Here is a 21575-nt window from a genome sequence, read left to right on the forward strand (position 1 = left end):
AATATGGAGGTAATCTTCCATTAGGTCAAATGAGTAAACAAAGTTTGTGGCTCAGAAACAGGTCTGTTCATCTTTATCTCTGGTTAGGGCATTTCCTGACACAGGGAGCCTGTTCAGTCATGGATAAAAGAGTGAACCTGAAGATCAAACAATCCTTCATCCAATGTAGGAATCTTCCGCTGCTCAAATCCTTCTAGTGGTCCCAAGAGCTCATTCCCTCACAAGGCAGTCTGGATTGTTGGACATAGCTCCTGCTTTCTGATTTTAAATTTGCCTCTCTCTCTAACTTCCATTTGATGTAGAAAATTGTGGAATTGAGTTCTACTGATGTTAACATGTAGAGGATTATTAGACTAAGTCACAAATAGACACAAATGGATGTCATCAGAACGTTCTAACACTTTTGATGGGTTTAGAATAAAGTCATTAAAGATTCTTTTGGTAAATGCTTTCTTTGAAGAATCCTTATCTTCCCATCTTTTCTCACCCACTGTTCTCTGCTTATATCTAGCCCTTAACGTTATGGAGGGGAAACACTGTACAGCAACTGCAAGTTCAGGGGTTAATTATCTAAAAACATAGTGTAGTGAAAGTTTGTTTTGGTTCTGTAAAACCCTGAGGGCCATGGTCATATGTGCCACATATGAATAATTACAAAAATGGAATATAAAACATCATCTCCAGTTAGTACCTCTAGGTTAGAACTGTCACTTTTGGGGAACAAACAAAAATTTTCTGATGACTTTCAATGTCATTCATTTATTAATTCAACAAATATGCATTGAGATATCACTCTGTGTTAGCATTATGTGTTCCCTACAGATTGCCATTTTATTATGTTTAACATCTTATACTTAACACCTTGATAATAATTTTATTTAGGTTCTTTTAAATGATAGGACAAACATCTCACATATTATGTTCATATGATGAAACGAAACAGTTTTAGACATTGGACCTTTTGAAAAAATATTTTAAATTGATATGTTATTAAAAATTATATTGATACATAAATGTACCAATTATAAATATGACTTGTATCTATACATAACCTTTTCCCTTGTCACTTGATAAGATTATTTGTTTTATTATAAAAAGGAGTGTTAAGATCAGGAAGAAAACTATCTTAGATTTTCTTAAGTGTTACTAGGATTATTTCCCAGGTACTAAAAATCCCAACAAATTGGATATTTAGAAATACTTAAATAATTTAACTTAAGATCATGAGAACAAGTGGCTGCATGTGCAAGTCAACTTAATGAAAATAAATGGAAAGCCTAATAGCTTCCCGAATAGAATAGTTCTGCTCCAATATCTGGCTTATTCACTAAGTGAATAATTCATAAATGTGGCATTCACAAATGTGGTAAACAGGTAAAAAATAGATCAAATAGAGACAGTTGTACACTGTTCAACTTCGAAGTCAAAGAGGTTAGAATTCAATTAAAATGCTTTTCCTTTGTTACATTATGCCAACTTGGAACTAGAGATGATAATATTTAATGAAAATATTTCATATTTGAAGATGTGCATCTTCATTTACCAAATGGATTAAACAACTGATCAGTGTAGGAACAACAATCAAATCACAAAGTTACATTACAGACAACTACAAAAATATGAAAAAAATGATGTTTACAAATGATAGAGAAGAATAAATTATTTTTCAGTGCACATAATTAGGTATATACAAGATAATTTAAAACAAGTGGCGTGATTGCTGAGGCTGCACTCTCAAAAATCTCCATCAAAATATATATGTCACCCAAGAGAGAGTGATACAAATAAATTATGACACAAAAGCTGAATGATGTCTCTTCTCATCTTCAAAACCTCAATAATATCTCATCAAAATAATTTGCCAAGTGTGCAAATGATAGAAAACTTTAATTCCAAAACCATTTCTCTAAATTACCAACGGATTTATATTCTTGATGTCTTTTCACATGGTCACAAGCCAAGCATGCATGTGATTCCCAAAATCGTGGAAGATTTACTGTGAAATCTTTCCTCCAGTTAAAGTAACTAAGGTATAATTTATTGTTTTTATCTACTTCCTTCAGATACTTTGCTAGCTCACTGGGAGAGTTATAATCTTCCACATGAATGAATGAATCTGCTGGAATATAATTCTCATAGTTTTCCCTAGATGGCCCCAAAACAACAGGCACAGAGCCAGCCAGAAAAGCATTGTAGAGCTTTTCTGTGATGTAATCTTTGTGGATTGAGTTTTCAAAGGAAAGATAAAATTTGCAAGTAGATATGGTAGGAATCAAATTTTTATCATTCACATACTCTCCAAATGCTTGCCCATAGGTATGGATTTCAATGCTTTTGCTTAGTTCATTGTAATACTTGACCCTGGCATGCTCAGGGTTCCAGTTACTTACAACCCAGCACACTAACTTCTCTTTGCTTGGCACTTCAAACACGAAGGGGTTTGTGCTCACCGTCAAGAAGCCATAAGGCACTTGGATATCTGAGTCGCGGCGATAAGTCAGAGTCAGGTTGAACAGGTGCTCAATGCCGCTCTTCTGGGGTGTGTGAGTTGGTGATTCCAAATTCATCCAAATCCATTTCTGGAAGGGTGGCCTCGCCTGCTGAGGTAAATTAGTCAGATCCCAACTGATGTCTCGGTGATGGATCAGAACCGCGTGCGATTTGTTGTACAGGGACCGGTCCGTCGTGAGATGGCATCCTTGGATGTTGAACATTGCTTGGCAAGATGTAAGGTCAAAGGTCTGCCCGAATGGCCACACCCAAATCAGAATCGTAGTTTCGTTAAAATAATCAGTTTTGGTGGAGAAGAAATTTTTCATTTTCAGCACAGAGCTGGCTGACTCCATGGGATTGAAGATCCAGCTGTTGGTGGGCTTGATGTAAATGAGCAGACATGCCATGAAGCAGCCCAGGATAATGCAGACGATTAAAAATGGGCGGAGAATTCCTTTGGATGCCGAGGTCATAATTTTTCCTGTGAAACAGAAAAGGAAAGATAGAGGGGTAGGTAGAGGTAGGGGTGAAGAGTTAATCATAAATACATTTTGAGATAAACAGGTGATACATCCTAAAATACACTTAATCACAAAATCAACTGCATTTTCCTTTCCGGTCTTAGCAAAAACTAAATATAGGATGTCAGTTCAATAAAATCAAGTTGTAACTTTAACAGTACCCGTTTCCTAAATGCTCACTCTCAGCTAGCCTTTGTGCCAAGCACTTTGCATACTTCATTTCCTTTGATCCTCACAGAACCCCTATCAAGGAGGTCTTTTATCACCTCTTCTCTGCAGAATGAGGAAGTTGAGGGCCAGAGATATAACTAGCTTACCCATTGAGTTATGCTCTTTCTTGCCTTCTATAATCTTCTTTGAACAAATAAGGCAAACATCAATAATCCATTGAGGTGCATTTGGCACCTCAGGTTTTATTGTCTTGATTTCTCTAGTTTCTGCCCTTTATATAAGTGAGGACTATTTACCCAGGAGTTAAATTCAGATCAGTTTCCCATAACAAGAACAATATCTGACACTTATCTGGTGCTCATTAGTGCCAAGCATTAATCTGAGGACTTACATGAACATATATATACATATGTGTGTGTGTTAATGTATATACATATGTGTGGTGTGTGTCTGCGTAAGCATACGTATTAACTCATTATATTCCCATCTTAATCATGAAGAAACTAAAGCCCAAAATGGTTAAGAAACTCGCCCAAGGTGATATAGTAAGTGGCAGAACACACTTTTAAACTCAGGCTCTGGCTCCAGAGTCTGGGCACCTGAGGACTACATTTTTATAATCATTGATTCCCCTGGTTGCAGCCAGAGGATACAATCATCTTGATGATAACAGTACGTAAGCTCCATGAGGGGCTTTGTTTCTCACTGCTGTATCCTCATCACCAGGTTACAGTAGATGCTTAATAGATGCTGTGTATGTTGCATGAATGAATGGGTGGATTGCTGAGTACCAACTATGCCCAAGGTAAAATGCTTGGTAACTAGATAAACAAAAGTGAACCAAGTGTGAATGAATGAAATTATACTTAGTTGCTTTCTTGGTGTATTTAATACATATCCCTCTACAGAATAACTATCATTAAAATTGACTTACAGGTATTCCTACCAGTAGATGAGCAAAATCTCCTAGTTTTGATTCTCTTTGTAGCATCTCAAAATTGGCATATTGTACATTTTAGTCCCACAACACTTTTTTGGCCAAACGGGAAGAATTCGTTGCTAGGCAGAAACAACATTCTTTCCACTGTGTGCCTCTCAGTTTTCCTGCTTCCTGGACATTTTGAGTTTCTTGAGGTTCTTCTTGTTAACTCTCTGCACACCTTCCCCCTTCAAATTTCCACTGCTGTCGGGGTCAATTACTAAACAACAGGGGCAGTTACTCAGTAACCCCTGCTTTGTACAGAAACTGTCAGAAAAGTTTGTCTCTTGGACCCAAATTGACATCCCCTTGACAGGAACTTTTTCACCTACTCCTCATTACTAAAATTCAGTTGGATACCCAACATGTCTTGAATTGTTCATACAACCTATTTTTGAAGGACCCGCGGCTGTGTCACTATAGCTCTCAAGAGAGATAGCAATAAATTTATAGCATAAAGCAAATCATAACCATAAACAGGATAATTCAAGTTTTTGGTATCATTTTTTAATAGTTTCAAGTAATATGAAGGAATATAATTTAAAGACTTTAGCATTAAAAATAACAGTCTTAGTAAAAGATTTGTAAGAATTTGAATGTGTATAATTGTGTTTTCCATTAAGAGACCTTCAGTCATACATTAAGAATGCTCTAAGTGTTAAAGAATGGAGGAGCTTGGAATAGAAACGGTTCAGGTGTGATTCTCAAACCATAAGTATACTTCAAGGTATTATGTAGAGAAATGTGAAACCAAGAAGAACAGGAGGCTTCTTCAAGGTGTGGTAATTCTAAATGTGTGTGTGTGTGTGTGTGTGTGTGTGTGTGTTTTGAATCCTTATTTTAAATTGAAAGAAACAGGCATATATCTGGAAAAGATGAAAACTCTAACTGACAATCTCTGTGTGGTACACTTACTCTCTATAAGTTGTCCGGGTTCATAATGAAAGCACTCCTGATAAAGCAAGACTTTTTAATCCTCAGTAAAAAAAGCATAAAAATCAGAAACCCTTGAACAGAACTTTGTATCTACTTGGGGATCTTGAGATCAACTCAGATCAACCCCAAAGACCTGAAATGAATCACTGACAAATTACTAGGTGGATTAAAATTAGAAGTGGTTTAAAAAAACAGAAGGATTGCCATATATAGTCACATTGTGATTTCCTTCCTGTTAAACAGAATAAAATTTGTAAAGTGCTTCCTACAGTGTCTGGACAATAGAAAGCACTATGTGTTTGCTATTATATTACAATTTCTTGTTAAACAGTCAAGAATCAGAGCTCTCATCATAGCTGAAAGTCTTTTGGACTAATAGATTCTGATTTTATGCAAATTATTACCATTTCTAACCACACACACACCTACAATCTCCTCAAAGTACAAAACATAACTCATTATTAATAATGTCTGGATAAAATACATAAGAAAACAAAATTATAATGAATATAAGCAGGTCTTTCAATAAATCATGGTACCAGTCTTTTCACAAAACGTTGCTCTATAAGCATATTATACTTAGAGGATTCTGTAGCAGATATTTGCTAGTTTTTACTGCCTGGCAATTGCTCTCCCTTTTTCTGAAAATAGCACCCTAATTTCCTATCGAGATACCTCTCCTCTCCTGTGTGAAATCTTTGGGACTGCAGAGAACAATATCTCTCTTTTTCTTAACCAGTGTTGAGCAGGGGAGCCAGATCATTCAAACTCTCTCTCTCTCTGGGTGTTTAAAACTTGAGCGTAAGGGCCAAGAGAGAAAAAATATTGGAGCTGATTAATCACAGTGGGGTTCCCTGAGAAGACAATTATATAAACTCTGCTATCTGGGTCCAAGGAGCTCCTCATGATGCCGCCTTCCTGGGCTTAGTTCTTCAGATATTCCTTCAGTTCTAAGAGCTACTGCATAAACTTGCAATAATTTCCAAACAAACAACAAAAACAACAAAAACAAACAACAAAACCCTAATCAAGCCAAAAAAAAACTCCAAAATGAAAAAACAAAAACCCAATTGATTATCTCTCCTTTTTCTTTTTTTCTTCCTGCAGTATGTGAAATATATAATTTAAATCTTTCAAAAAATTATCTGGATTTAAAAAACCTATATATAAATTCTCAAAACAGCAAACAAATCTCTTCACTTTACATTAAGCCATAGACTGCACCCAGAGTTTAGATATTTGGTGGTGTCTAACTTAACAGTTAGTAATCTGTTTAGGCTGGCTCAGAGAACAATTTTTCCCCATATAATCATTATGGTGTTTAGCGTCATGATATTAGTATCTGGAATTCTGCAAAAGTCTTCTGAATACTCCACTGATGTTTGTAATTTAAATTGCCCCTTTAAAAAATTTTGGGGGGGGGGGTTGGTATTGTTTTCTTTTGCTTCTACTCTTTCCTACAACTTTTATGCTAAAATCCTTTACAAGAATAAAAATATAAGCCTTCTACTTTCTACACTGTACACCGAATTATATTCTGCCTCAAAGCACTGTAAGACTTAATATATTCATGGCTTTACTTTCAAAGACTCCCTTGACACCTCACATTCCACTCAACCTTTCTTGTGGGCATTCCTGCTCTGAGTTCCCACAATTCTCCCCATTAGCTCCTGAGCCAAATGTCTCCTGCCTTTGGGAGAAATGCCATTTACTTTTTGGCAAGAAGACACTGGTTGATCTCCGGAATGCTATCAAATTTGTGTTTGTGAACATTTCTCCAAGACCTTTGGATGCAATCTCTGATATTTCCAGGCATAAGCCTCTGTTTTACTTCCTCCAAACACCAGAGAAGCTGCCACCAAAATATGCCAGCTTTGGTCAGCAATGCTTTTCCTGAATATTCCTCAGAATACATTCTGGCATAACTAATAATTTCCTGACTTATTAATACAGTGGTTTCATCTTTAGGGTTATTACCTCTAAATGCTCAAAAACCTCTTTTTTTTTTTCTCTGCTTTCACTTTTGTCTCAGACATTTGTTTCCTTTGGTGTGCAAGTTGCCAAATGCCACTTCTCCTGCCCTGCACACTTCTTTATCTTGGACAGTTTCTACATTCAGTCTCTGAAATTTTCTTTTCAATTCAGGGATTAACCTTTTTTAGTCTGATCTTTTATCTGCTCTCTTCTCTCTACTCATAATCACTAGTTCTTAATCACTGCCTCAATTCACTTTAGAAGCTCTATTTACCAGCTCTGGCTGCAGCTAGAACAATCAGATCTGACACTCAGCCCAAGTGTAACGTGGCCCATGTGCCACCTAAACATAGGAGCACCCCAGACAGTACAGGGGGTAGTTTCTGTCATTTTCCCAGAACATGCTTTCTAGATTCCCTTGAGGCAATCTTTCATAATTTCATAGTGCTTTCTATGATTACTGTTAGGTGTTAGACCATAGCAGCCAGGTAAGGAAGGTCAAGGATGCCTTTAAAAAAAAAAAAACCTCTCATTTTTGGGCCAAAATATTACTATGTGTTTCTGACTCTGAGAGTTTCTTTCTTTCCGATGACAAAGTAGAGCAATTAACCCATTGAAGGAGCCTTGACATTTCCCTTTCCTTCAAATCCACACCCAACCCAGCACGAGACCTGCCAATTTTGCTGCCTCAGTATTTCTTAGATTAGTTGACTTCTCCCCATTTCCCTAGGTTAAAATGTGTATCATCTCTTGTATGGACTACTAACATTGCTTTTTAAGTGGTCCACCTGGCACTCACTTTTGATCCTTTCAGTTCATTCACACTGCAGTAGACCAGTGATTCTCAAAGTGTGTTCCCAAGACTGCCTCAGCATCAGCATCTCCTGGGATCTTGTTAGAAATGCAAATTCCCCCACCCAAATCTTGACATATGGAATCAGAAACTCTGGGGTGAGGCCCAGCAATCCATTTTAAAAAGTCCTCCAAGTGATTCCGACATAAACTTTTCAAACCACAGATCACATGTTACCCTTCTGTTTAAGGGTATGAATTCCAGTTGCTTTTAAGATAAAGTAAAAAAGTCTTAATGTGGCTTAAACAGCTTTGGATGATGGGGACCTTGCCTCTGTCTCCAGCCTCAGTGCGCTGACAAACTCTCTTTTGCATTCTCTGCAATGCTGTGCTTGGCCGTCTTGCATGGGGTCACTGCACCAGTTCTTCCCTCTCCCTGAACAGTTTCCTGCTCTTTCTTGATTTACTCCTTTTCACTTTTCTGGTCTCAGCTCCACTGGTGGTTGCTTATGGAAGGATCCCTGACCCCTCCCACTGTCCAACACACACACAGTAAATCAAAGGTCCCAAGTACATGTCTCATAGAACCATTTTTGCATAGCACTTAGCACAGTAGCAAATTTACCTATACTTGTGTGGGTATTTGATTAATGTTGTTGCCTCTGTTACACCATAACTAGGCTCATATGGTAGATATTGGGTGTCTTTCCTCAGTATTTAATCCCTAGTGCCTAGTCAGACCTGGCATATCTTTGCTCTCAACAAATGTTTTTGGAGTGACCACATAACTAACGATTATTGAGCATTTGCAGTGTTCCGGACACCAGGCTAAAACTTTTATGTAGATTTTATCATTTAATCCTCAGGAAAAATATATTTCCTTTTGTTCATTTAACAAATAAGTATGCATCACTTTCTCTGTGATATCATGGTTCTAAGCACTTAACAAATTTTAATTCCTTTAGATCTCATAATGCCCAGATGAAATATACTCTACAATTATATTCATTTTTACAGATGAGGAAACTGTCTATCTATCTGTCTCATGTCTCACAGCAAATGGTCAGTCAAGATGTGGACACTAGTGGTTTGACTCCAAAGTGTGTTGCTTTAAAAACATATGTTAAGGGCTTCCCTGGTGGTGCAGTGGTTGAGAATCCGCCTGCCAATGCAGGGGACACGGGTTCGAGCCCTGGTCTGGGAAGATCCCACATGCCACGGAGCAACTGGGCCCGTGAGCCACAACTACTGAGCCTGCGCGTCTGGAGCCTGTGCTCCGCAACAAGAGAGGCCGCGATAGTGAGAGGCCTGCACACCGCGATGAAGAGTGGCCCCCGCTTGCCACAACTAGAGAAAGCCCTCGCGCAGAAACGAAGACCCAACCCAGCCAAAAATAAAAAAAACAAAAAAAAACATATGTTAAGTATTGAGGTTCCAGCTTATAACTGCAGAGAATGCTATGAATTATAGGAATAAAGTTTTATTTTATGATATATATTACTCTGGAGCCACTGTTCATAAGAACAAACTAGATTCATCAACACTTCTCTCCTGGCTCTTATTCTAGAAACCAATGGCCGGAACAGTGGGTCCAGAGTACTAGAATTTTAAGTAACTCTCCTACTGCCCCCAAGAGAGCAAGAGAGTTTGGAGAGGTAAATCAGAGCAGGGACCAGTCAAGTTTTTTTTTTTTTTTTAATTATTTCGGTGTTTATAAAGCAATTCAAGGAATACCAAGGACATTGACACCTTTGTAATTGCTAATCCAAGGCCTCTCTGATAGTTACATTCCTGCTAGTCACATTCTCTTTCAGATGAATTCTTTATATGCTGCTTTGTTGAGTCAATTTTGAAACTCAACTAACCTCAAAGAGCTAAATTGCCTAAAAACAATAAAGGCGGAGAAGAGGAATCATTTAAATAAAATTTTCAGTTATATCCCAGAGTTTGTCCACATAACATCATCAGTTAATGTTTTTAAAGGATTTACAAGTATTTATTTTTACCATTCCTTAAAACTTAATATGGAATTCCTTCTCTATAAATTTTTGTATTCTAAATTCCCTGGATCTCACCAGACTACTATTGAATATATAAGGCCATATGCTTTGAATCACCGCAGTTTGCTAGTTGGATTTCCATCAGTCTTACTACCAGGAATGTCTCTTCTTTAAGGTGTCCCTCAATTGCTTCTGTGAAAGACCATGCAAGTTTCATTTGGAACCCAACCAGTCTGGCAGCAACAGTCCCCATCCACTGTTTATCCTTCTTCATCATGTGGTTCCACTAGTCTGAGAATCCACTTAATGCAGCTGTCCTTCTCCTCCTAACCATTCGATGTGTGGACCTAGAAACACAAATGCGGCTTTTCCCTGACCTCTAACCTTCAGGGTGCCAGAGTTTCTGGGTCCACGTCACAGTTGAAAAACCAGCTCTCTGATCAAACTTGGTCACTGATTCCAGCATCTCTGAATATGCTGGGACACTCACAACATCTCTCCCAGAACTTTTCCTTCAATTTCTGGTCCTCTGTCTGCTAACAGTACAGGCTTTATTCTCATTTATAGGGCAAGTGAGTGAATCCACAGGAAATAAACTACTTTACCTTCTCTGGCTTTTTCCTCTACCCTTATCCCCAACATTAAATTCTTGCTCTTCCAGCTACAAAAGCAAAAATGAAAACAAAAAAAACAAAACACCATCATGCATATCAAAGCATGTTAGCAGATACTAAGAAGGAGGCTGCCTGAATGAAAGAATATCTACCTACAGAGAGAAATACATTGTATTAGATGGGGCATTGCCATGACAACAGTTTCTGCATCAGACCAAATTCTGAAGGCTGATCATCTTTTGAACTCATGTGAAGCTAGTTAGCACCAGCTTTACTGGGATTAAATAAAAACAGATTACTGTAGTTAATGAGGAGCTTCTGAAACTTCAACTTAAATCTATAATAAAATTGGCCAGTAAGAACTAAAATAGAAAGGATGAGCCACAAGAAGTCAAGAGCCTGAGACAATATGATAGAAGTGTGGCTAAGAAGATTGTAGGGAAAAAAAAAGTTGCAAGTTTAATCAACTTGCAACTGAGTAATCTGAAAACGAACTGATTGATTAACATACTTAACAGAAGATAATATTATTAAAAGAAAGGTGGAAAGGGAGAAATTAGGAGTAAAAATTCCAAGAGTAAGAAACTTTTAATCTTTTTTTTTTTTTTTTTTTAATTTATTTATTTTTGGCTGCATTGGGTCTTCGTTGCTGCGTGTGGGCTATCACTAGTTGCGGTGAGCGGACCTCTCATTGCGGTGGCCTCTCTTGTTGCGGAGCATGGGCTCTGGGCACGCAGGCCTCAGCAGTTGTAGCACGTGGGCTCAGTAGTTGTGGTGCACAGGCTTAGCTACTCCGTGGCATGTGGGATCTTCCCGGACCAGGGCTCAAACCGGTGTCCCCTGCATTGGCAGGCGGATTCTTAACCACTGCGCCACCAGGAAAGCCCAGAAACTTTTAATCTTGGAGATACAAGTGCTACAGTCCTTGGAGGGGAGGATTTCTATCATATCTTCGTGGGAATTCAATTGGCCCCTTTGGCTTCTTTATTTGTAGCCTGAATGAAACATACTCAAGGGTCACCTAAGTGTCTTATTCTGATACCATTCCTAATAAATAATCTTTTGAATATTTATTTTACCAAGCAGTTGAATACTCAGAAGAAAACACCATATTTGATGAACACTATTCTCTTATCTTCTATTAAAGAACCTTCACCCTTCTCCAAACCGCTCCTCTGTTCTATCCTTGCATATAGTCACATCATCCATACACCTGCCTAAGTCTCCAGTTGGAAATCATGATTTACTGCCTCCACTCCCTAACCTGACTTCCACAGATTACCACAATTAGTCAACTGAAATGCCATAACATTTGTTAAATCTCACTCCCTTTCTCCATCTTTTTGCCACTTCATTGTTTAGGTCTTATCATTTTTTTTGCCACTTCATTGTTTAGGTCTTATCACTTATTTCCTGGATTGTTGTAATGAACCATTAACTGTTATCACTGATACTGGTCTTGCTTTCCTTCGATTCCTAGTAAACACTGTGACTTGAGTGTCCTTTTTTTTTTTTCCCTTTCATTCTCTCTCTTTCAAAAAAGTTTTATTATAGAAGTTGTGTTGGGGAAGAAGGTGTTAAAGCAGCTGGCCTGAGATCCCGCCTATTACCAGGGAGATGATCCTGGGGAGTGGGAGGGAAGAATGCAGGCGACCTGGTCTAATGTCCTTGAAAACATGATAACTTGACCTCTGGGCCAACAGACTAATATTTGCTGGAAGGGAGAATTCTTATCTATGAAATACTGTAAGGAAGATGTTCTTGGTTTAGAATTGCTTACTGTAAACAAACGTATACTTGTATGGATTTATGAGGCATGACTCGCTGGAGAATGTTACATAAGCTATACAACTCTCCTGAGTGTAAAATGGAGACATTTTCCTTATATGATGTCTTATTTACCAAAACACTTTCAGGTATACGTCTGAATTTATTTCAAGGTTATCTATTCTATTCTACTGATCTGTTGATTATAGCATGCTTTAAATTGTTTATATAATTTTCCTCCTCATAATTATTTTCTTTAATTGTATATAACCTGTTTATTTTTCCAAATAAAAACAGAATAATTTTCATCAAGCCCATCCTTGAAAAAAAATTTTGTTAGTATTTTGGAGAAATATTTCATCATGTCTGTTTAAATTATTTGAAAAAATAACATACCAAAAGTATTTGTTCTTCTTAAGGAAAACATGCTATGCCATTCTTTTAAAATTGTTCATATCCTGGGTAAAGATTGAAGGTATCTTATGTACAGAATATTTATTTTTCTGAGGCATTTCATGTTTTTGCTGGCCTTGTCACTGTTAATGTATTTTTCTTCCCTCATATCTCCTGATTATTTCTGAAATAGAGAAACACTAATGATTTTGCATTTTTATATTTTATTGTAACACTTTACAGAACTCCTATCAATTTTAAGAATTTTTTGTTGATTTTGAGTTGTTAAGATATATTTGCATAGCCCTTGTAAATAATAATATTTTCTTTACAATTTCAGTAGGTAAAATACATTGCTCATGGCTTAGAATTTTTGAAAAGACATTAAATAATAAGAGTGATAGTTGGCTTCTTTGGCACTTCCTATTTGTAAGGACTGTGTCACTTCTGACCATTTTATAAGATAGAGATACTGTTCTCATGTTAAGGAAGTTTCTTTCTATACCTTTAAATCAGTTACTGATTCTATTTTTTCATTTGCTTGTTTTAATTAAGTACTTTTTCTTCTACTAATAGTATCCTATGATTTTGTATTAGGTCTTTGATTTGTTATGATATTAATATATTTCCTTATTTAAATCTTCCCTAAATTATTGGCATAACACTATTTTTCCATACAAATTAGTGCTGATATTTATTTAGGTATTTTTGCATACATATCCAGAAGTGAGTATGTATTTTTTGTTATGGGGCCCTCTTAATTGTTTTGATATTAAGGCTAGACTATCTATATAGAGGATTAGATGAGATTGCACTGTTCCTAACATATTCTAAGTACAAAATAAATGCCAACTGTTGTTATTAATATTTATTTTGGGCATTAGGTAGTATTACTGAGAAGATTTTGTAGCATGAGGATTATTTTTCCTTGAGAATTTGAAACCAATCGGTCCTGATCCGTCTCTTTTTTTAGTTATCTGATAACATTTCCAATTTCTTTTATTTATATATTTAATTTTTTTTCTATTACTTGAGTTAATTTTGATCATTTGCATTATCCCAGAATGTCCATGGCAACAAGATTTATAAATATATTAACATCTCACTGCATGTAGTACTTTTTAAAAATAACAACAGCAGAGCAACAACAACAATAACCACCTCTGATTTTGTTCTTATGTCATTTCCCTTGTGTCTAATTCTATTTATCCTTAAAGAAATCAGATGCAGCATTACTTTCTGTTATGGACTGAATGTTTATGTCCTCCCAAAATTGATATGTTTAAGCCTTAATTCCCAGTGTGGCTGTATTTGGAGATGGGTCCTTTAAGGAAAAAATTACAATTAAATGAGGTTGCAAGGGTGGGACCCTGGACCAAAAGGATTAGTGTTCTTATAAGAAGAGACACCAGAGAGCTTTTGCTCTTCTCCCTGCTCTTGCAAACTCACCAACAGGAGGTCATGTGAGCACATAGCTAGAAGGTGGCCATCTGCAGACCAAGGGGAGAGCTCTCACCAGGCACCTTGATCTTGAACTGCTAGCCTCCAGAATTGTGAGAAAATAAATATCTGTTACTTAAGCCTCCCGGTCTGTGGTATTTTATTATGGCAGCCCTAGCAAACTAATGTACCTCCTCATCTAAGTCTTTTATATTTTGACACTCCTTTTATCATGAATGTGTGTCACAGCACTTACTTTATTGTATTGCTCAATCAATATTTCTTACATGGATGAAATCAACAAAAAGTTATATCCCTCCTTTTGAATGAACAAACTCACCATTCAGTTACCTGTGTGTATATGTAATGTTGATGTGACCGATTATCTCTTGGTACACTGACAAAATCTTTTTTTCTGAGCTGGAAAGGAGAGAAACAAATCCTGAATGTTTTCCCTTTGGTGCTTGAGGGTCAGTAGGTACCAATGTTATCTATTTGTCTCTCTCTAACTTTAAAAGTAATAGTCCAAATGTAGTAGATACAAAGGTAACAAATGATTCACTCACTTTATGTTCATCCATGACTCAAACTTGTTTCTTACTTTTATGCTATGTGAAATAAGTGCTAGATTATATCTTTAAACAAAAGTGAAAAGGAAGACCATCCACTGGCTGTGGACTGTGTGGGGCATATGGCATGTTGTTTTGTGACTGAGAACACCTGCTCTGCACACAGTATGCCCAGTTTCCAATCCTGAATCTACCTCTGGCTCTCTGTGAAGCTTTCCAGCAATATCCTCGACCTTTCCATGTGTCAGTTATTCATCTAAAAAATAAGAAGAATACCTACTTGCCAGATTTGTGCATGTTAAATGAATTGATACATGTAAATTACCTGGATCCGCCCCTGGTGCATAGCAAGCACTCAGTAATTATGAACTGTAATATTTGCCACATATACATGTGTAGGGCTTAAGATGTGTGCTTTTTCATTTCTGAATATGAAATTGCCACATATAGCAGTAGCAATAAGACACTTTGCACTTCTCTGAAAGACAGGGTTGCAGATTTTTCATGGGATAACCTAGTCACTTAACCACTAAGCAATTGGTCACCTCTCACAAAAAAGAAAGTGGTATTTTGCAGCATGAATGTGTCACTGGCCACAATGCAAAAGGCAATTTGCTCCATTTTAATTTGATTTTGTTCCATCTTTTAGAGTAATTACTGGACAATTATTTTGTCATAAGCTGAATGTTCAATAGGCAGATCTGGCTCCATGTGATTAAGAAACTCATTTTCTCTGATGTGCTTTGCCCCTCTTTGACCTTCAATTTCTAAAAACATATTTTTCAGGTGTTCTCTTTAGAAGTGATTTTTCACCCTTTTTCATTTTCTTACTTATTGTTTTTCTGTACTGAAATTCCATTTTTTCTTACAGCCAGCAAACTAACTGACCCTAAGCTTTGCATATAGCAAATGCTCATTTATGTGACACAGTGTCATAAATGGGTGGTACAATGAATATAAGTAAACTGCCTTAAAGAACTCATAAGCCAAAAAAAAGAAGTGGTAAGGTAAGATACAAATCCTGTTGAATAATATAAACTTTAAAAGATTTTATCTTAATGAGACTTTCCTCCTCTGAGCCTTCATAGTCTCTCTGCATCTCTCCAACATGGCACCACCTACCTAAAAGGGTGGTTGTGAAGAAATAGAAGGTAACATAAAACAGAGTAATAGTTTGAAAGCTATGTACACATTTTTCTTTTTGAACTTTCTCAGTGCATGACCTTAATCCTAGCTGACCTGTCTATCTAACCTATCTTGGGGGTGAAGTGGGGTAGGTAAGTTAGGATTTATTCGAGAAGAAATAAAAAGAGAAAGGAGAATGTAATTTTCAGCTTCTGACATTTAGTACCAGATGCAAGCTCAGTTACTATTTTGAGAGGAGATTTTTCAAATGCATTTATTCTCTTTTTAACATATCAAGGTCTAAGATTGAAGGAAGCTCTCTGGGCTTTGGCCTAAGTCGGGGGTGTCAGATAATTAAGATTGATATTAAAAACAGAGAGGAGTGGGGAGGCCTCTTGAAAACCACAGGAAGTGTCAAAGTCAACTTGGCCAGGGTGGTCAGACACCTGAGATCTTGAGGGACAGCTTTCGCAAGCATCCCTTGGTATGGGTGGATGAGATATGGCTGGGAAGCTTGTGGGAGGGGGATGCCATGATGTGGTGAGGTGGCCCTGCAGGGCTGCAGAGCTGACTGCCTGGCCTGAGACTGGGTGGCAGCCACAGCCAGATCCCTGAAAGGTCTTAGCACTCAAGAAGCTGAAGGGAACCCATGGCAACCAGGCTGCTCCACTGTGTGTCATTACGGGTGATGAAATAAAAATTCATATTTTAAGACAAGAAAAATTTAAACATTTTTCTTTGCCTGTTTGGGCATCCTCCCTCCCCTCCAGTGTGCTATGTGCATCTGCACTATGCATTAACCAGACCAGCCCAACGGCAGAAATACCTGCTCAACCATAAAGATCAATTTTTCTTTTTCTGGTGCCAGACATGTAACTCCTTAGCAGACAACTTTGGTGAACCTTATGTAAAATGACCCTGTAAGGGGTCATAATGACCATCTTACGTGCAGACATCTTTGGTGAACTTTATGTACAATGTCAATATATCATTTCCCTTAAAGACAGCAATTGGTGCAGAATAGACTGGTGAGACGATCTGGGGAGATACTGGGTTGCACCTAATGGAAGTTCTTAGCTTAAATACTAATTTATGACCTTATTAATGTTGCTAGCTATATTATATTATATCTATTTTACAACATTATTGTTTCTTGCATTACCAAATGTGTGACTGATCCTCTGATAAAATTAATGATGATCAGGCTACTTGAAATGATTGACTAAATATATAATCCTATAATATTAATGATTGAAATACTGTAACTCTAGATATTAGAAGAAGCAACAAGAGGGAACCATTTCTAGGACTATAACAGACTAGTAAGACAGGTGGTCCAGAGACTTTTTGGCTACTGTTAACAGGGCCTAGTCCAGTAACAGCACGTTGAGTGGCCTAACAACAGAATTCTCGCCTGACCTGGGAGTGAGCATTCCTAGGACTGTCAGACAAATTGGTCACAAAACACCTCCCAAACCTTTATTGAAATCAACACCGAAAAGGAAAAGAATTATAAAATAAAGAATGTTGCTCACAATCCAATTCTATAAGAATCAAGTCATTGGCACTGCAGTTTTTGACTACAGTATACGCTGAAAGGAATTCAAGGCAAAGATCAGGAGGAAGCACTTTGCAATGCTCTAGGAAAACTGGCAGAACTGGCCCTCAGATAGTTAGATGTTTTCAGGAGAAAATTTTAAGAACCCAGCTTCTTATGTCTTCCCATACTTAGAAAAGCACTAAAATCATTAACTAAGATATCTGTTCCTCAAGAATAGCAGCAATCTTCTACCAGGATGTGTGCGTGATTGCACGTATCCCTTTGTCAAAATCACATATACACTGCCCTCCCCCGCCCTTACCTCTGCAGAACAGTTCTCAGAGCTTTCTGAAAGACTGCCTCCCAGCTTATAATCTTCAGGTTGGCCCAAATAAAATTTTCCATTTCTTTCTTAGATGATTATTGATTACTTTTTTTGTCAACACTGGAAAGTCTCAGGTCACAATTATCCCAGCCTGAAACTTAAACCATCAGGGCAAGCCAGAAGCAGGTAGACAAGAAGCATGGTCCTGAGGTTGGAAGGTGTCAGACAGAAAGATGCTTCCCCGTTTTTCTCTTGCAAGAAGGTTTTATCTGAGGTTTTGAGAAAAGCAGGGGAAAGGAGAGAATATCTGAGAGAAAAAAAAAAATTTAAATGATCAAAATGAACTGTTTCAATTAAGGGGCAGCAAACTACATGCCTGGTGGCCAAATCTAGTCATTGCCTGTTTCGTAAATAAAGTTTTGCTGAAAGCAACCACACCCATCCATTTATGTACTGTCTATGGCCACTTTTGTGCTATAATGACAGAGCTGAATAGCTGCAGCAGGGATCCTATGGCTCACAAAGCCTGAAATATTTAATATCTACTATCAGGTAGAACTTACTTTAAAATGTAATGTGAGTTAGTTATCTTGATATTTGATGGCTCAAGTGGAATGCTAGAGTTCAGCAGTGAACTCTGTATTTTCTCTTTACTGCTAGTAAAATATACATTAAACGAAGTGCCCATGACATCTGTATATAAGTAATTATCACTGCTAGCCACAGATTAGGTACAATATTTGATGACTGAATTTATATTAATTTTTCTCTGCTTTTTCAAAGTAAATACATTTCTTATATATTTCTTAGCAGATACTGTAGTGTTGGAGATGTACTTAGTTGAGACAGAAGTTGGGAGTGGGGCAGGGAGAAAATGAAAATAGAGTTCCTTGTCTTTACTCAGTGAAGGCAGAGCTGAGTGTGCTGGCTGGGAAGGAGATGGGGCCATGTCCTCCTAGAGGCACTGTAGTTTTTCTCTTTGATGAGCTCTAAGATTTATCTCTGAAACCATAGCCTCAGGGAAGTGGGAGCCAAAAGGGCATTCCTTTAGCTTTAAATAGTCCCTGTAAGAGTCTTGATACATTGTTGATACATTTTCTCAGTCCAGCTTCAAGGAAGAAGTCCTGAAACCTAGCTAACTCCTAACTCTTAAGGCAAAAGTCATGATTGGCATAACAACATAACTGGTCCACGGCAAAGTTTTGTGTAAGATCCTGAAACATTTTGGAATCAAAAACTCCTCTGGATAAATGAAAACTTTAGACGTTTATCAATAAAAAAAGGAAGGAAAAAACTATGTGTATGAAATGCTTTGCTTTCCATCTCAAGGGACTTTTTTGTGGGATGATTTTATTGTGGGTTAATTTGTTCAGAACTGGGCATGTATAGAAGTAGTCTTTGGTTTCCATTACTCACAGATCACTTTCTGTGAGTTCTACTTATCTCCCCCATTTATTTTCATCTTCTTCAACCTCTTTAACCTACTCACAATTCCTGTGTTCACTTTATCACTTTTTTTCCTGGTTCCACATAAAAGTACAATGATAAAAGGAGAAAAATAAGATTATAATGTGTATATCTTGTTATTGTGGCATTGATCAGCTTTTTTTTATCTGGGCACCCTTGTGTCTATTTCTAGCCAGGAGAAAAACCCTGGTAGATAACTATGCTGTTTAACCCCTGGCTCTAAGTAATTCTATACTTAACTGGTGAAAGATAACTGTTCTATTTCAAGAGACTTCTGCTGTGGAGAAGGTTTTTTTTAGGTATAATTTACATCTTTCTTATTGTCATTTGAAACCACTTAATTTGATTATTTCTCTATGTAGATGGAAAACATTTGAGCAATCTTTTTACAGAATTTCTTATATTCTTGAAAGTATTGGATTGGCCAAAAAGTTCATTCAGTTTTTTCTGTAAGATGTTACGGAAAAACCCGAATGAACTTTTTGGCCAACCCAATAGTTATTAACAACCCTCAGCTATCCTTTCTTCAATGGTAATCTAAGTTTCTTTAACATCTCTTCATAATGATGGGCTGCTCCTTAAGTACAAAGCTGTGATTTTTAGGACATGAATTTCAGTTTTTTACCAACTAAAGAATATCACTTGCCATCTGGTTCTACAAGAATGAAATCATTAGCCACTGCAGTCTGCTGACCTATAACACACCCTGAAAGGAGTTCAGGGTGGAACTCAGGAATGAGGCACTCTGTGCTCCGGGAAAAATGGGCAGAACAAGCCTTCAGATAGTTAGATATTTTCTGGAGAAAATTTTATGAACTCAATTTCTTGCATCTTCTCATACCTAGAAAAGCACTGAAGTCATTAATGGAGACATCTGTTCCTTGTGACTTAATAGCAAGCTTCTTGTGCCTAGTAGCAACCCTCTACCAAGATGTGTGCCCTGGAGGAAGGCATACCCCCTTTGCCAAAGCCATATATATACTGACCTCCCCTGCCACCTCTTCAAAGCAGTTCCTCAGAGCTATCTGAGAGGCTGTCCCCCAGGCTATAGTCCTCAGTAAATCCCAAATAAAACTGAACTCACAGCTCTCACGTTGTACGTTTTTTTTCCAGTCAACAGTTTTGGCAACCACAAAGCGAACCAGAGCAGACGTCTCTCCTTTGCCTGAACTCTGTGAGGATCTGAGCCTTGGTATCAGCAGAGGCCTCTTGTGCCCATTCACCTCCTCGGAGAGTCCAAAAGAATTTGGGTGAGTCTTTCCTGGTTCTCCGATCTTCCGATTACCGGTTGATGGTCCTGAGTTTTATTTGGCCATGTATAACAGTATCTGGCCCCCCAGTTGAAAGATACTAGAGAGTGCCCCTCCAGTTGACAGATACTGGGGGAGTCCAGCTGAAAGACGCTGGGAAAAAGTGCACCTTTGCTCAGTTGAGAGACACTGAACAGTCTAGACTGGGTGATAGGTGAGAGGCTGGCCTAACATCTTTCCTAAATGAGGGGGTATCAGAAAGCCAGCCTCCACCTAACAGCCCAGTCAGGTTTATGTATTTGCAAAATTTATACTTACAAATACTTACTTAATTGAGAATTAAAAGAAAATCTTACATTGAAAATGGCCAAAATGGGGCTCTTTTATTGCATATGCGGTTAAGTTAGAGAAGGCTGGCATTATAAAACATCTTTTTGGAATTCTGGAAGAAGTCCTTCTAGGGGAAACTTGCATTTCTCTCCCTGTGCCTTGAGATGTAAATGTTCTAACAGGGGTCTCAGGAACACTTATCTAGACCATCTCTAGTTCCTGAGATTGAGGGAAAAAAAAAGAGAGAAAAGAGGTCTTTTTAAACTTGGCTTATTCCAACTGTTACTATAAACTAGTGAGTTTTATATGATAATACCTGATTCATGACTAAGTTTAAAAAAATGAAGCTATGAGATTTCTGATTGTGTCTGTCTATATGTCTATGTGTGCGTTGTAAATATATGTCTTCACCTCCAGCAGGTATTACCAAAATTAATTTGTAAATGAGCACTATTTAATTAGCTTAAAGAATATTAAGCAATTATATAAATGCTCAGAAATATAAAAGAAACTAACCCAAATGAATTTCAGTTTTAAGTGAACTGGAAAATATTTAGTATTAAATTAATATTTGGCATTGAAGTCAGTTTAAGTTTGTTGGTTTAATTAACACAGCTATGCCTTTAGAGTCATCAGTAGTAAATATAATAATTTTATTGTATCTAGGTTTACTAGAAGTCAAATAAAATCTTATTATATCTGTTGCAAATATAAAATAAATTGGTATGATGAAAATTTTTATAAGTATATTAATTATAAATGAGAAAAAAGTTTTTAGGTAAGGTCCTTAGGAATAATTATTTTTTAGGAATGTCTACTTAAAAATATTCTCTCCAGATATTTGGTGACTTGAAACTTTAGAATTTTGCTAAATTAAGTTAAATGATTG

The 21575-nt window shown here is 37.3% G+C and overlaps 1 protein-coding gene across 1 annotated transcript; it reads right to left on the reverse strand.

Moving 5' to 3' along the window:
- Positions 1–1886: 1886 nt before the first annotated feature.
- Positions 1887–2966, reverse strand: FUT9 (fucosyltransferase 9). Its single transcript, XM_061207521.1, has one exon. It carries the CDS (start codon positions 2964–2966, stop codon positions 1887–1889), a length of 1080 nt encoding a protein of 359 aa, XP_061063504.1.
- Between the last annotated feature and the right edge of the window lie 18609 nt (positions 2967–21575).

The sequence above is a fragment of the Eubalaena glacialis genome, chromosome 12, assembly GCF_028564815.1.
Source record: "Eubalaena glacialis isolate mEubGla1 chromosome 12, mEubGla1.1.hap2.+ XY, whole genome shotgun sequence".
NCBI lineage: Eukaryota > Metazoa > Chordata > Mammalia > Artiodactyla > Balaenidae > Eubalaena > Eubalaena glacialis.